This window comes from Fopius arisanus, unplaced genomic scaffold (genome assembly GCF_000806365.1).
Source record: "Fopius arisanus strain USDA-PBARC FA_bdor unplaced genomic scaffold, ASM80636v1 scaffold00240, whole genome shotgun sequence".
NCBI classification, from domain to species: Eukaryota; Metazoa; Arthropoda; class Insecta; order Hymenoptera; family Braconidae; genus Fopius; species Fopius arisanus.
Window position 1 is genome coordinate 78,617 of NW_011887979.1, and position 14,325 is coordinate 92,941.

The 14,325-nt window shown below is 44.7% G+C and overlaps 1 protein-coding gene across 1 annotated transcript; it reads right to left on the bottom strand.

Moving 5' to 3' along the window:
* Positions 1-5,141: 5,141 nt before the first annotated feature.
* On the bottom strand, positions 5,142-5,786 carry LOC105272694 (proline-rich receptor-like protein kinase PERK9). Its single transcript, XM_011314907.1, has one exon. The coding sequence runs from the start codon at positions 5,784-5,786 to the stop codon at positions 5,142-5,144; it is 645 nt and encodes a 214-aa protein (XP_011313209.1).
* Positions 5,787-14,325: the final 8,539 nt, after the last annotated feature.

The following is a 14,325-nucleotide window of genomic DNA, read 5'->3' on the forward strand; positions in this document are numbered from 1 at the left end:
AGCGTGAGTGTAGTGATGGGGGAAGCGTGGGGCACGGGGAAGGAATATCATGGGAAGTGGGAGCCAACGGTGACAGGTTTCATAACCTCGTCGCCTTATTAGAGTAGAAATACTTAAAACTAACTTAAACCTAGTAGAAAAGTCATTATTAGGGGGCGGGGGAGGGGCTAACAAAGTGCCTCGTCACAATCTATGCACTGAGACTCTTCCTATCCAAAAAATAGGAAAAAACGGTCCATGTGAAGTACAAATGTACATGAGTCCAGACAAAATGCCTTGTACCTGTAAAGCGAAGCACGTGAAGCTTCAAGGGCTCACTCTAATTAAAATGAGGAAAGACAACATATGGTTTTACATAGCTCCAGAGCCTGAAGGAATAGTAGCAAACTGTGGTAACAAAGAAGTTAGAGATGTCTTAGAAGATTCGGGGATTTTAAGAGTTGATAATTTTTGTGAGATAGTCGCCTCGGATTTCACTATCAGAGGTCGGAAAACACATGAAATAACCATCAATACCCATGTTCATCCGAAATTAAATTTGACATTGGATGACACCATGATCGCTAGACTCAACAAACAAAACTGGAGCATAAGTGACATCCAGTTACCGAACGTTGTTGAGAATATTAAGGAACTGGAAGAGCTTCAAGTTCAGCTGCAAGCGGAGAAGGAAAACCTGGAAACGGTGCAGAAGAACTTTGACTATCGAGAATTCTTCACACACCCTTCATCAATATTTACCGGAGTAATGGTGATATTAGCAGTTGTCGTAGGGTTAGCCCTTTTTTGCTGGTGTCGGAAACCTTGGCCGAAAAAGACAACGACAGACAGTTGAGATGTTAAAAAATATCTGTTGATTGTATCAAATCAAAGTCTGGGGATGAAGTAGAAAAATTCCTAAGAGTAGAAATTTTCTTCCTTGGCGGGGAGGGATGTTATGCCCCAGAAATACCATTAAATTACGAAATAGTATTAGGTAATTTCTCATTGACCCGGATAATATGACGACACGCGAAGTAGCACATATTATCCAAAACATGTAAAATCGAATCAAAGAATGTCAATGTTGTAATATAAACTAACCCGAATATTTGTGGTTTAAGTCCACATATATTCGTCATAATGTGGATCACTGGGGTGCAGTGTCAGCACTTCCCCCATCAACGGCTATGGCCTTTACATACACCTGCGACATCACCCGATGTCTCTCCAGGTGTAAAACAAAGATAGAACACTTATTGCAATCGAATCCACGATGAAATATAAGCTCGTGAGTTCGTTGCCACTGGGTCAGTTAGTCAGGTTGTCAAACACAGACAATTAGTAATCCGATGATTCGTTAAGTCACTTTTCTTGAAATTCATATTGCCTGATATTTACGGCATTAATCAACGACTATAATTATTGAATAAATCGTTTAATCGTTAAAAAGTTGAATCTCCCTGAGAGATATTCATTTCTAATTAACTACAAGTGATCTATCATCGAACCCAACCGCTCGGGTCTATAACACATTTCTGTTCGTTAGCAATTTTTCTATTTGAAAAAACAGAGATATTATAAGATATATTATACAAGACATATCCAATATACATATTATACTGTCTGTAATTTATAAGGTATGCATATGATAAACATTGATATCTTATATTTTATTTTGTAACGTGAGATTTTCACACGGAATGGAAAATGCCCATTACCTTCGCCCTACTTCCCCTGAACCTCATAAAAACTGCTAAAATTTAAATCAATGGGCTCCAGGTAATTTTTGACCGGAATTACCAAACTCGAAAGATCTGTAATCGTAAACTTAACTAACCTCGATATTCGTTGCATCGAAAATCGTACCTCAAACTCCTAAAACACTAACTCAAAGCTATACTCTAAAATCAACAAGGAAACCTGAAGGGAACGGAAAGGATAATTAGGCTTTTGAGGAAAGGTGACGATCCTGGGGTCGCTCAGTATGCCAGTTGAGGAGAGAGGGATGGAGTGTAGATAGGGACGAGGTTATCGCAAAAATCGGGTTAAATGCCAAAAGAAGGACAAGGAGGTGAGAAATGAATTAATGCAACAAGCACATTGTCTTTACGTGTTCCGCTATTAACGTCAAAATTCAGCACAAGAATAACAATCAATAAAAAACATATTTACTGCACTATTCAAAATTTTATTGGCAATTTTGACTTGCTCTAAGTATCAGTATTCCAGCAAAATTCCCAAATACCTATTTAAATTGTCCCCTCACATGATCTCGGAATATGAATTTCCTACTAAAATCCCAAATACAATTTCGATTGTACCATTAAACCGCCGCGAAAAATAATTTATCTAACAAAATCCGAAATGCTTTGCTGATTATTCCACATTCACATAGAGTAACCCCGTCGGGATGCAGCCTCAAGGATTATCGATCGGCGATAATCCGAGGAATAACCGGAATATTATTTTCGCCCGGGAAATCGATAATTTCCCGGAATCGGACCCTCTACGAGTCGGCGCGCGAGAGTGAGGTAGAGAGAGAGAGACGGCACTATGCCTCACTGCGCGGTTAGCAGCGAGGAGAAATCCACCACCGTAAATTCAACTCTTCTTAAAAATTCGATAACTCGGAATCCGCCGAGACGATTGCGGAAAACCCAGAACAATATTGTTCTGAACACTATTCCCCACAATCCCACAAAATTTTATGTATAAGGGTACATAATTAACCCGGTTGGATCAATTGATAACCACGAGGAAATTTAATGCGCGATTCCCCACCTGTGGCACATAGCCGCTCGATGGCTGCCTCGATTGCGCCATGAGGGAGGACCACTGGCCTTTTCGTCGGCCTTGGTCAATTTCACCAAGAACCCCCGTAACAATACGTTCGAATCCCCCCAAAATTGCATCAATAACCTCCCAACCGCACTGGGGGATAACACAGGCCGAAATTATTCGGAAAAACCCCTATACAAACCTCTAAACCACCACCCAAAATTTGAGGGACACCACCGATGCCATTTCCATTGGCTCGGAAAAAGCTCATAACCGCCAACAATTATTGGGGAGCCGCCAAAAAGGGAAAAATTTCTAAATAAAACCGTCAACTCAGTGTAGATTTTCTCGCTGCCTTCATTTTTCTCTTCAGCAACATCCTGGCTGCACCTAATTCTCCTGGTGTGCTGTGTCATTCCTCGTCAAGTCCTGGGAGCCCCACTTGTCACTCACGTGCGGTTAATGCGTAACTAGTTTTGGGAGGTCAGTGTCGCGTGACGCTGATCCCCCTAATCACGCCAACCAATCGATCGGGTGTCGATTGATGGATCCCTCTACCCTGTTATGAGCCAAGTCCTTCGCGGGAGAATTAATTCAAATTTGAATTAATTCTTATTATCTAATTTTGCGCCTTCCGCGGTATTATTTTTTCTGGTGATTCTCCTGGATTCCCGGGGTTAGAAGACGTAAATCACTAACCTTAAACGTATTATTTTATTTCAATAACCCGTAAATTTATTTATCCATTGGCACTCCACCGAGATAAGGGCTGGATTTACCCCGTGCGGCCTTCGACCGATACTTAATTCTAAAATTTTTGGCACTCCGACGGGACGATGATTAATTCTATCCCAGACGGCCTTCCACCCGTAACAGCCTTTGGCAATCCGTAGGGGTATTTTTCATACTCCCCGTACGACCTTCCACCCGTGCCAACCAACCCCCCAGAATCCTTTTATTTGGAGCGCCGGCTTTTTGACCGGACCTAAACTAAACTCGAGCTTGACCCAAATCCTAACCCTAAAAATCCGTAAACCACCCCGAAGGGGGATAATCATAATCTCCGCTAACCTCAGCCTATTTAACTTATCCCTAACCCACCCCGAGGGGGGAAATTATTGATTATTTTTACTGACACCTGAACTTGTATTCCCGCACTCTCTCTCTATTTATTAATTTTATTGGGGATTCTAGCGGGCATCCCCAATACTCGTTACACCCCCCTCCTTTGACGGTCCGTATCCGGGCCAGCCTTCATGATTTTGTTTGGTCCGGCTGCATCTCCTCCCGGTTCCGACAATCTGTATCACACCTAAACTCCACCAAACGTAAAGTTGGGGAAAAGCCCGAACCCACACCCTGAGGTGATGGTCGGAATAAAGGCACACTATTTAGCACCCTACCTCCGAGGTGTGGACGGGGAAACAGAACAACAAAAAAAAATACTGGGAGCTCTCCAGAGGCTTCTAGCACATTTTTGGTGCTTGAGGGGTGTTCTCACCGGACGGAGTCCTCCGTGTTATCACAAAACAAAACAAAAACTTATCCTACATGGTTGGTACAGTCGGTGCCCTCAGGTACTCGTGAGACTTATCACCAAAAAAAAAACTTGTGTAATTGGCACCCTATCAAAAGGAAAATGTATAAGAATACAAAAAAGGTACGTCGTATCAAAAAGGAAAGCGTTCTATAATAATAAAAAAAAAGAAAAAAAATATGTGGAAACTTCCCAACCGAACAAGAAAAAAAAAGGACGGGATTGCTATTCCTGCTGATCGAGTGGATTGCCGGGAATTTCTCCGGATGTGCTTGCGTCTCGCGGAGATGTGCCTGCGTCGCGCGGGGATGTTGCCGCCGATTCATCGGGGATGTTGCCGCCGATTTATCGGGGATGGTACCGTTGCTTTGGACTCGGCCCCTGGTCGCGCTGGGCTTCGTCGAGAATACTCTGGAGAGCCTGGATGGTCTCTCTGGACCGGCGAGTTGCTTGACTTGATGGAGGAGGTCCGAAACGGGCGTTCGCTCCACGCCCACGGGCTGGTCGGGCTGGGGCACTTGTGGCCGCCGAGGTGTAATACCCGTGCTCTTCAGACTTGTAGCCGTGGCTGGTGGGCACCATCGCTGGTGGTTGCCAGAAAAAACGGAGCCCCGAATCTTCTGGAGGTTCGTCCTACTGACGAAGTCTGCGTTCCTCGTCCCTGGGGAATGGATAAGCCAGTCCGGTAGGGGCCGGACGGATGGGGTTCATCTCGAAGGGAGCCCAGTACTCTTCAGCACGTCGATCCCTAACGCGTGGCGGTGATTGGACGACCGGGCTCGGGCGAGCGCCGGATGTGGCCGAAGCAGGTGGCGGCGGCCTCCCCTGAGATGTCTCAGCTGGCTTACTGCAGTGAACTGCCGTTCGTCCTTCGGCTGGTTGCCTCACTGGGCCGTGTTCTGAAGAGGTCGCCGGTTGGAGTCGGGTATACCTGGTGTGCGTGGCCATGTCGACGGCAGTCGAAACACCAGTGTCGAGGCTTGCGACGTTTGCCTCCGGCTGGTCCCCTGGGTTGTCCTCCTTCCCGTTTCGTTGTAGCACTGGGGCGGCTGGTGTTCGGCGTTGTTCCTCTTGGCTGGGGGTTCGCTGCCTGCTGAGGGAATGTTTCAGCCGTTTTATAGGTGGATTTAGGAGCCGGGGCTGGCTTGCCCGGTTGGTTGGCCAGGCCGGCGAATGGCCGCCCGGGACCCGGAGGTGTGACGTCTGGAGTGTCATCGCCATTCTTGGGGTTCTCGAGAGGTGGATTAGGTGGTGTTTTCTCGCCTGCCCTTGGGTTCGCGAGCAGCGGACAGGTAGGGGCCAACTCGATCTCCTGGTGAGAGGGAGTTGGAGGCGGTGACGCTGCTGTGAGCACGGTGCTGGGCAGCGACAGGTCCACGAGCAGGCCGAAGTCGATGAATTCGGGCCCATGCTCGGGGCACTGGATGCCGGCGGGCTTGCCGGAGCCATCGTTACGGGGGATGACGCATGGTCCTCGTTCCTGCCTCATGGACGACCGGGATCTCCTGGTGTGGGCTCCGGATAGAAGATGACAGACTCCTCGGAGTCCGATGAGGAGCTGCTGCCGCTGGATGACGTGGAGGTGCGGGAGCTCGAGGAACTGGAACCGATCTCTACAATCGGAGGTGCCGGCGGGGTCGGAGCTCGTTTGGAAGACCGGACCACGGAGGTACTCTCCGGGAATTTCTCCTCACACTCTCCAGGTGGGACTTGACCCCTCACCGATTCCAGAGGAATGGGAGGGATGATGAACCTGACGGCTGACAGGTGATGGGCCGGTGTCAGCGTACAGGCGTGTAGGGCCGTGGCGAAGCCGGGATGTCGCTCCTCAATGTCACGCATCTCGGAGAGCCAAGGTCTTACTGGGTTCCAGTAATCCTGGAGATAAATTGGAGCCCTCTTTTCAGGGTGGGACTGCGGTCCCTCTGGTGGTCCGGATAGGGGTAGTCTCAGGAGGACCCCCGCTGGCGACAAAAGGCCTTGAGGAGGCTGGTCTTTGGTCTAAGTTACCTACCCGTCTGGGGGCGACCAAAGGCGAAGTCCTCCTCGCTATCATCCGATAGGGCGAAGTCGTCCAGTTCCACGGGAATCCCTCCCGGGAACAGTATGCTCTCCGAAGCCAACTCGGCGCTGCGGGCGTCCCGCTGTTGGCTGGTGATGGGACCAATCTCCTCCTTAATCTCTTGACCTGGAGGAGGGGAGAGTGGAGTGCTCTCCGTCAGGTCCTCGGCTCGTGGAGCTGGTGTGTCTGTATTGATCGGTACCAGAGAAGCGAAAACCGGAGAGCTTGTCCGGGGAACCGCCCAGAAGGGAGGAAATTATTGGCGACTCCCGCGCTGCGGGGCGATAATGAACCGTAATTTTATCACGGAAGCCAGTAACAGAAAAGTTATGGAGCCGGTACTGGAGGTTGGTAGGGTTTTAAGTCCTGTATGCCGGACTCGCCCTGACCTTTCCCTGAAAAATCCACAAGTTCGTATCGAACTCGGGAGACCTTTCGATTAACCATGAAAGGACCCTCAAAAAGAGGGGCCAACACAGCTGAAAAATGGTTGGCCACATTGGATAAGGGGTGACGCCGCAAAACCAAGTCACCCTCTTTGAACTCAACATCTTGTCGACGGAGATTATAATGATGCGCCTGTTTGTCAGACGATTCCCGCATGGAGGGAGTGAGGGCTTTTCGGAGAGTATCCAGCCGCTTCATTCAATCAACCCACTCGCTGGGTTCGCCGGGGATCATTTCGATGTCTCCTTTAAGCTCGCGGCGAACGGATATAGCCGGGGGAGGATTTCTGCCGAAATTCGCAAACGCGGGAGTCGTTTGGATGGAACTATGTTCTGCCGTATTATATGCAAACCGGAATCCGTGTAGGTGGGTGTCCCACGTTCGGTGTTCACTGTCTATGAACGCGCGTAACAGGATCTGTAGTACACGATTGACCCTCTCGACTGGATTAGCCTGCGAATGATAAGGGGGTGAAGTCTCGTGCTTCATCCCGGTGCGCTAAACCAGAGCTTGGATCTCCCGATTAACGACTTCGGTTCCATTATCGGTGAAGAGCTCCCGTGGGGTTCCACATCGTGAAATAAATAGATATTCGACCTGCTCCTAAATGGCTTCGCCAGTGGCTCGCCGGAGGCGGACTAACTCAATCCACTTAGTGAAGAGGTCTTGTAACCCGAGCACATATCTATGATTCTGATCTGCTCGGAGTCATTGAGCCAACAATGTCGGCTGCCACGGTCGTCCAGAGACCTTGGATTACTTGCGTACCCATATGTCCCCGCGGCAAGGCATGTTCAACCTTACAGCGTTGACAAATGTCGCAGTGGCGAAAAAAGGCTACCATATCTCTAAACATATTTGGCCAGTAATACGCCTCGTAGAGACGGCGGTAGGTCTTATCTACCCCCAAGTGGCCTGCTTGGGGAATATCATGGCACTGAGAAATAGCCTGCCGTCGCAATTCGCGGGGCAGTACCAATTTCCAGGCGTCAAGATCAACCATCTCCAACGTCACATAGTCGGAGGGACGATGAGTATACAGACGCACGTCCACGACCTTCCAATCGGAGAAGAAGTTGGTAGCACGCCGTACGTTCCGGTACTTGCGTGAGTACCATCGGTCGGTGGATGGCCGAGCGACATGGGTCGTCTCGGAGTCCTCGCTTTCACCTTCGGGTGCGCGGGATAGAGCATTGGGAACGTGGTGTAAGGCACCTTTCCAATGAATAATATGAAAATTAAATTCGAGCAGGCCGAGAGCCCATCGAGCCAGTCGACCGGTAGGATTACGCCAGTTGTGTAACCAGCGCAAGCTACTGTGATCCGTAATTACCGTGAAGGCATAACCCTCTACGTAACATCGGAATTTGGCGATAGACCAAATGACCGCGAGACACTCCAATCCGGTAACTGAATATTTTTTTTTCAGTGGAAGTAAGCGCTCTACTTGCGTAAGCGATAACTCGTTCCTTGCCGATAATAACTTGAGATAACACGGCGCCGAGAACTACCGTGCTGGCATCGGTCTGGAGAGAACGGAATCCCATAATCGGGACAAGCCAACGTCGGTGGAGACGTTAGATGCGCCTTCAAACCGTTGAAAGAGATGTTTGGGCTTCGGCCCATTCCCACGTCTGTCCTTTGCGAGTTAAATGGGTGAGAGACTCCACAATGGTGGCGAACTGCGGGATAAACCTACGATACCAAGACGCCATACCGAGGGAGGGCCTCAACTGCTTCAAGTTTCTCGAAGGAGGAAACTCGAGAACAGGGGCCATTTTGGGCGGATCTACTTGGAGACCGGAGCTATTAACAATAAACCTCAGGTATTTGACCACGGGACAACAAAAGTCACTTTTCTCTCGATTAATCGTGAGGCCCGCGGCCTTGATTCTATCGAGCACTTTCTGGAGATAAACGAGATGTTCTTCAAAGGTTTTCGAAACAATAATGATATCGTCTAGGTAGAAGAAAACCTTGGGATATAAATCCTGGCCAATCAGCCGGTCTAATAGACGTTGAAACGTGGCCGGAGCATTCATTAAGCCATATGGCATACGAAGAAAATGGTACGTGCCACGACCAGGGACTACGAAAGCCGTAATTTCCCTAGAGTCGGGATCCAGAGGGATCTGGAAATACGCTTGGCTAAGGTCAAGCGTCATAATATAATTAGCCTGACGAAGTTCGTCGAGGATTCCAGACATGTTAGGAATGGGATACGCGTCCTTTTTAGTAACCGCGTTGGCTTTTCGGAAGTCAATGCAAAACCGATACTTGCCATTGGGCTTTTTGACCGTGACGATCGGATTACACCATTCGCTCTGCGATGGTTCTATCACCTCATTCTCTAGCATGTCTTGGACCTCCTTCCACATAATCTCTCGGATCGCCGGAGTTGTGTGGTCCGGCCGCTGCCGTATTGGAGGATGGCCGTTAACATCAATACGATGGGATGTGAGGGTTGTCGCCCTCAATTTGCCTTGTAAGACCCCCAGTAATAGCTGCAAATGCAATCCAAGCACTGGAATGGTTCCAAACGCATCTAGACCCGGAGGACCTCGTACGAAAAAATTGGGTGGCATCATAACTGCACGTCAGCAACGACTAGCAAACCATCGGAATATTAATCAGTATTACCAGGATTCCCCTTGCCTAAAAGTTGTTCAGGGTGCTGAATTAGTGAGTAATAGTTCAATTTTCTATTGAAGATATAATTTTAATTTTTTTTAAATAATTTCAGCTGCAGTTAGATTTCGAGATTTCGACCCCCAGTAATAGCTGCAAATACAATCCAAGCACTGGAATGGTTGCAAACGCATCTAGACCCGGAGGACCTCGTACGAAAAAATTGGGTGGCATCATACACTGCACGTCCGCAACGACTAGCAAACCATCGGAATATTAATCAGTATTACCAGGATTCCCCTTGCCTAAAAGTTGTTCAGGGTGCTGAATTGGTGAGTAATAGTTCAATTTTCTATTGAAGATATAATTTTAATTTTTTTTAAATAATTTCAGCTGCAGTTAGATTTCGAGATTTTGCATACCGGCAAAGGTAATGAATTGTTTGATCGATGGGAGACAGTGAGACCTCACATGCTTTCTTTACTCCAGGAATGTACTGCAGTAACTGGCAATGATCAGAGGTGTTTGAACCTTGCCCCACAAGCATTAATTCGTGAGTAATTGGTCAATGTATTCCATATAATTACAACAAGTAAATCCTGAGATTACTCATTTTTTTCAACTTTCAGACAATCGCGATACAATTGTTTTTTATCTGTTGCCATATCTGATACCCCACTCTATATCACGTATTAGGGGCAGGCCGCAGGCAGGAGGAAGACTTTCATACCAGGAGAGACAAGAGTCCATCATTGTTCATGCTGAGGTATTAGTGGTGATCATGGCAATTTTTCGAGATTGTGGTGTAGAGATCAATATTTCGGGATTTGTATGTGTGTAAATGGTTTTTTCAGACTGCTGCCGAAGTCATCCCAACCTTGGAGAGACTTAGACTAGTATTACAGGCAGCGGGACTGTCGATGCAGCCAATGCCAGTGATAGTGGGACAACTGGAGAATATTGAAGCAGCCTACGTCTACGTCCACGATACAATTGATGAAGCGACAATTTATGTTGTGGAAAGCGTACTCCATGCAATCGACTTAACGTTTAAGATTTTTAGCACACTCCAGTGTTTATATCCAAGTCGTGCTGTATCAATTTGGTTGTTTATCAAACAAGGACTTTACAATATTCACTTGCCGGAAGATTTTACAGTTAGCCGGCCAGTAGAAGCACTTCTCGCATATGTACCAACTTGGATAAATGCCCCTCAATAATCTTTTATCCAGACTTTCTGCATTGCTTGTTCTGTTTTTTTTGAAGTAGTCTTATCATGTTCACTTGCACAGAATCTCAATTAAGAATTACCGAGCGCAATCAGTATCTCCATCATATTCGAGTTAGTCATGCGAAATTTAAAAAATTTAATTGTGGAGCAGACGCATGTCTGCGAAGTTTTAAAACCCTTGAACCATTGAGACGTCATTTGTTATCAAAACACACGATTAATGAAAACGTTCTCAGGAATAGTAAGAGAGTACTAACTCAGCGGTTGCGAGTCGGGGAAAAATGGAAACTAACTAGTATTCCTGGTAATAATGAACCTGAACCATCCACTTCTATGACCACGCCGGAAACAACTGATATTCCAGACATACGTACCATAGATAGTCTCGCCGTGGAGATCCCTCCAGGAGCAAGTAGCCTCTCGACAGAGGTCCCCGCGGCAGTAAGATTTGCATCGAATTTGTATGATTATCCAGACATTCCCAGGGTTAGAACAACTGAGATTATCAATGAAACCGCGTTTTTTATGACGGATGTGGTTGAAAATTTCAAACGTAATTGCGCTACAATTGTAGAGGAAGAGGTTGATAAATCGGTTATGAAAACAAAAATCGAGATTTTAGGTTTTGAATATGGGAATTTGTTTAGAGCAGTATCTTCTGACCATTTGAGTTTCGACGCTTTCGATAATTGTGAAACATTCATTCGGCCTGAGTCATATCGTATCGGAGAGAGGCAACATTATTCAATTAAAAACGGAAAGGGGAGTTTAGTTATCCTTCCTGTGACTGCCCAGTTCATACCCCTACGTCAAGTGCTCAAAAAGTTTCTAGAATTCCCTCTCATTATGGATGAAATCTTGGATTATATCAGATCATTAAAAACTGATAAAGAAATAGTGTCTAATTTCATTCAAAGACAAATGTGGGCAGAACTCGGTATAAATGATGGTAATGATTTAGTTCTACCTCTCATAATCTATCAGGATGATTACGAGACCAACAATATATTGGGTTCTCACAGGGGGATTTCGAAGTGTTGCGCGATTTATACTTCTATTCTGTGTCTCCCTCCACGTTTGGCTGGTAGACTAGAAAATATTTTTCTGTTTGTCCTCTGTAACACATTAGATCGAAAATATCTCAACGACAAAGTGATTTTTGCAAAGATTAAAGATGAATTGATATTTCTAGAGAAAACAGGCATCGAGGTGGAATTTAATAATAATAAGAAACGCATTTTCTTCAGATTGACATTAATAGCTGGTGATAATCTTGGAATACATAGTATGCTAGGATTCTCAGAGAGTTTTAATCATCGGAAGTTTTGTCGTTTTTGCCTTGTCAATAGAGAGGACATTACCAAAATTATTCAGGAGAATCAATGCGAAATGCGATCTGAGATGACTTACGCAGCCGATTTGAAACTGAACGATGTATCAGCGACAGGCCTAAAGAACAAATGCGAATTTCAGGGTATCGGGAACTTCCACCCAGTAAAAAATCTCTACGTAGACGTAGTTCATGACCTTCTACAGGGAATTTGCAGATATGATGTTGGTGCAATTTTACACTACTACATTAAAACAAGGAAATTATTCACTCTAGAGGCATTGAATCAACGCATACGAGGTTTTGATTATGGCAAAATAAAAAATAGACCACCAGAAATCCTGGGTAGTCAAATCAAAAATAAAAACATTACTATATCTGCCTCGGAAATGTTGCAATTAGTGAGATATTGATCTTTTATTTCTGGTCACCTAATTCCTGATGACGACAATGTTTGGAAATTACTTAAAGCTCTTCAGGAAGTAATAAATATTGTCAGTAGCTATAATCTTCATGTCGACATGGCAGAAGTACTTCAGGTGAAAATAATGGAATATTTAACGCTCCTGTTATCTTTATTTCCGACAGCTATGAAACCAAAGCATCATTTTTTAGTGCACTCTCCCCGAGTATTGCGTCTTTGCGGTCCACTGTGGAAAATTTCGACAATCAGATTCGAAGGGAAGTACCGAGAAGCCAAAATAACGTCGCGAGCAGCTGTAAGTCGAGTTAATGTGTGCAAAACTATTGCGATTAAGCATCAACTTCGATTAAATTGGCGGCTCATGAATCGCTCGGTTATGAAAAAATTGCATTATGATAACAAAATGATAAAAAAAACCGAACTCATTAACTTTAATGGCATTCATGGGATGAAAAACCTTCCTGTGTTTTCCAATAGACCTCTCGATTCAATAGTTGATACAATAAGAAAAATCGAATTCAAGGAATATACAATTGAAAAAAAATAGGTTATTGTCATGTCTAATGAAAATGGCTTTGCATTTAACCAACTTGAAAATATTATCATCGATAACGAAAAAAATTCATGTAGTTTTATTGTTAAGGACTATCACAACGCTTATATAAATGAACACACGCTATCATATCAACTTGGCAGTGAGCATTATTCCTGGGGGGTAATGAGCTCAAGTGATTTGAATGGGTGTTTCATCACACGTCTTGTTACATCCTTGCAAGGAAAACATTTTATTGAAACTTGGTATTAGTTTTAGAATATGGTTAAAAGTAATAATTGATAAAAAAAAGGGCCTAAAGAAAATAAATTTTGATCCAATCAAATCATTTATTAATCAATTATCCTCTCCCTCGATTATTATTATTAAAAAAAAAAAGTTTGGGGAAAAATCACGAAACAATTCGGCAAAATTTACGGAACTGATTATCGTAATTTTTCTACCTCTAAAGGTGACTTTTTACCGACCGAGTGGTAAAATGTTTCGAGTGATCGGCACTTTGTCGTGTTTTACGTTTCGCCCCGCGTTTACCTTTCACACTTGAATTTTTCACGTAACTTTTTACGTACTTTTTCCCGTATTTTTCTCTCCGTGTACTCATCATCCCTAGTAGCAATTCAAACTTACGTACATGTACTTGAAGTGGTGTAAATGGTCCGCTACATGTTATTTCGACATCTTCCGATTTATGGAACGCTATTATATATACATGTCTATTCATGAAAGAAAGGACACTGCTTATAAAATTTCAGTGCCATATTCGACAAGCATTGAGAGGGGTGTCTCGTCCCGCCTTAATAGTTTATTACCAAATTGATTGTAATGGGTATGAACGCAATTAAAAGAAGGAAAATAGAGTAATGTTTTGTCTTCCAAACATTGTCATCGGATAAAATAATGTATAAAGCTTCCTTATAAAACAATAAATCAATACCATTGTTTCTTTGCTGATATTAATGTATGAAACTACATTATTAATACGTCTCAATGGAATAACCAATTTTCTCGCTTCAGCTCTTGTTTTTTACACTAAGAGGAAAGTCCGGAGAAAATTGTAGTTTTTGCAGTACGGGCACAAGCCGCCCCGTCCGATTATTATCGAAAAAACAGAAAAATTCTAAATGTTCGCAGAAAACTTTTCCCAAAGTAGCAGAATTTTCCCCTTGAAGCATAAAAAAAATTTAAGTAGTCGAACTGAATAATTTTTGGATGAATAAATTTTGTGCGGAATTTCAAAAAATTTGTTGTAGAGTTGGAGTAGCTGTTCTAGTAGCGGCCCTGGAATTTTTTCTCATCCTTCTTCACGTGTAGTAAACGAAAGCCAGGCGAAAATTACTATGCTGTCAGATCCTT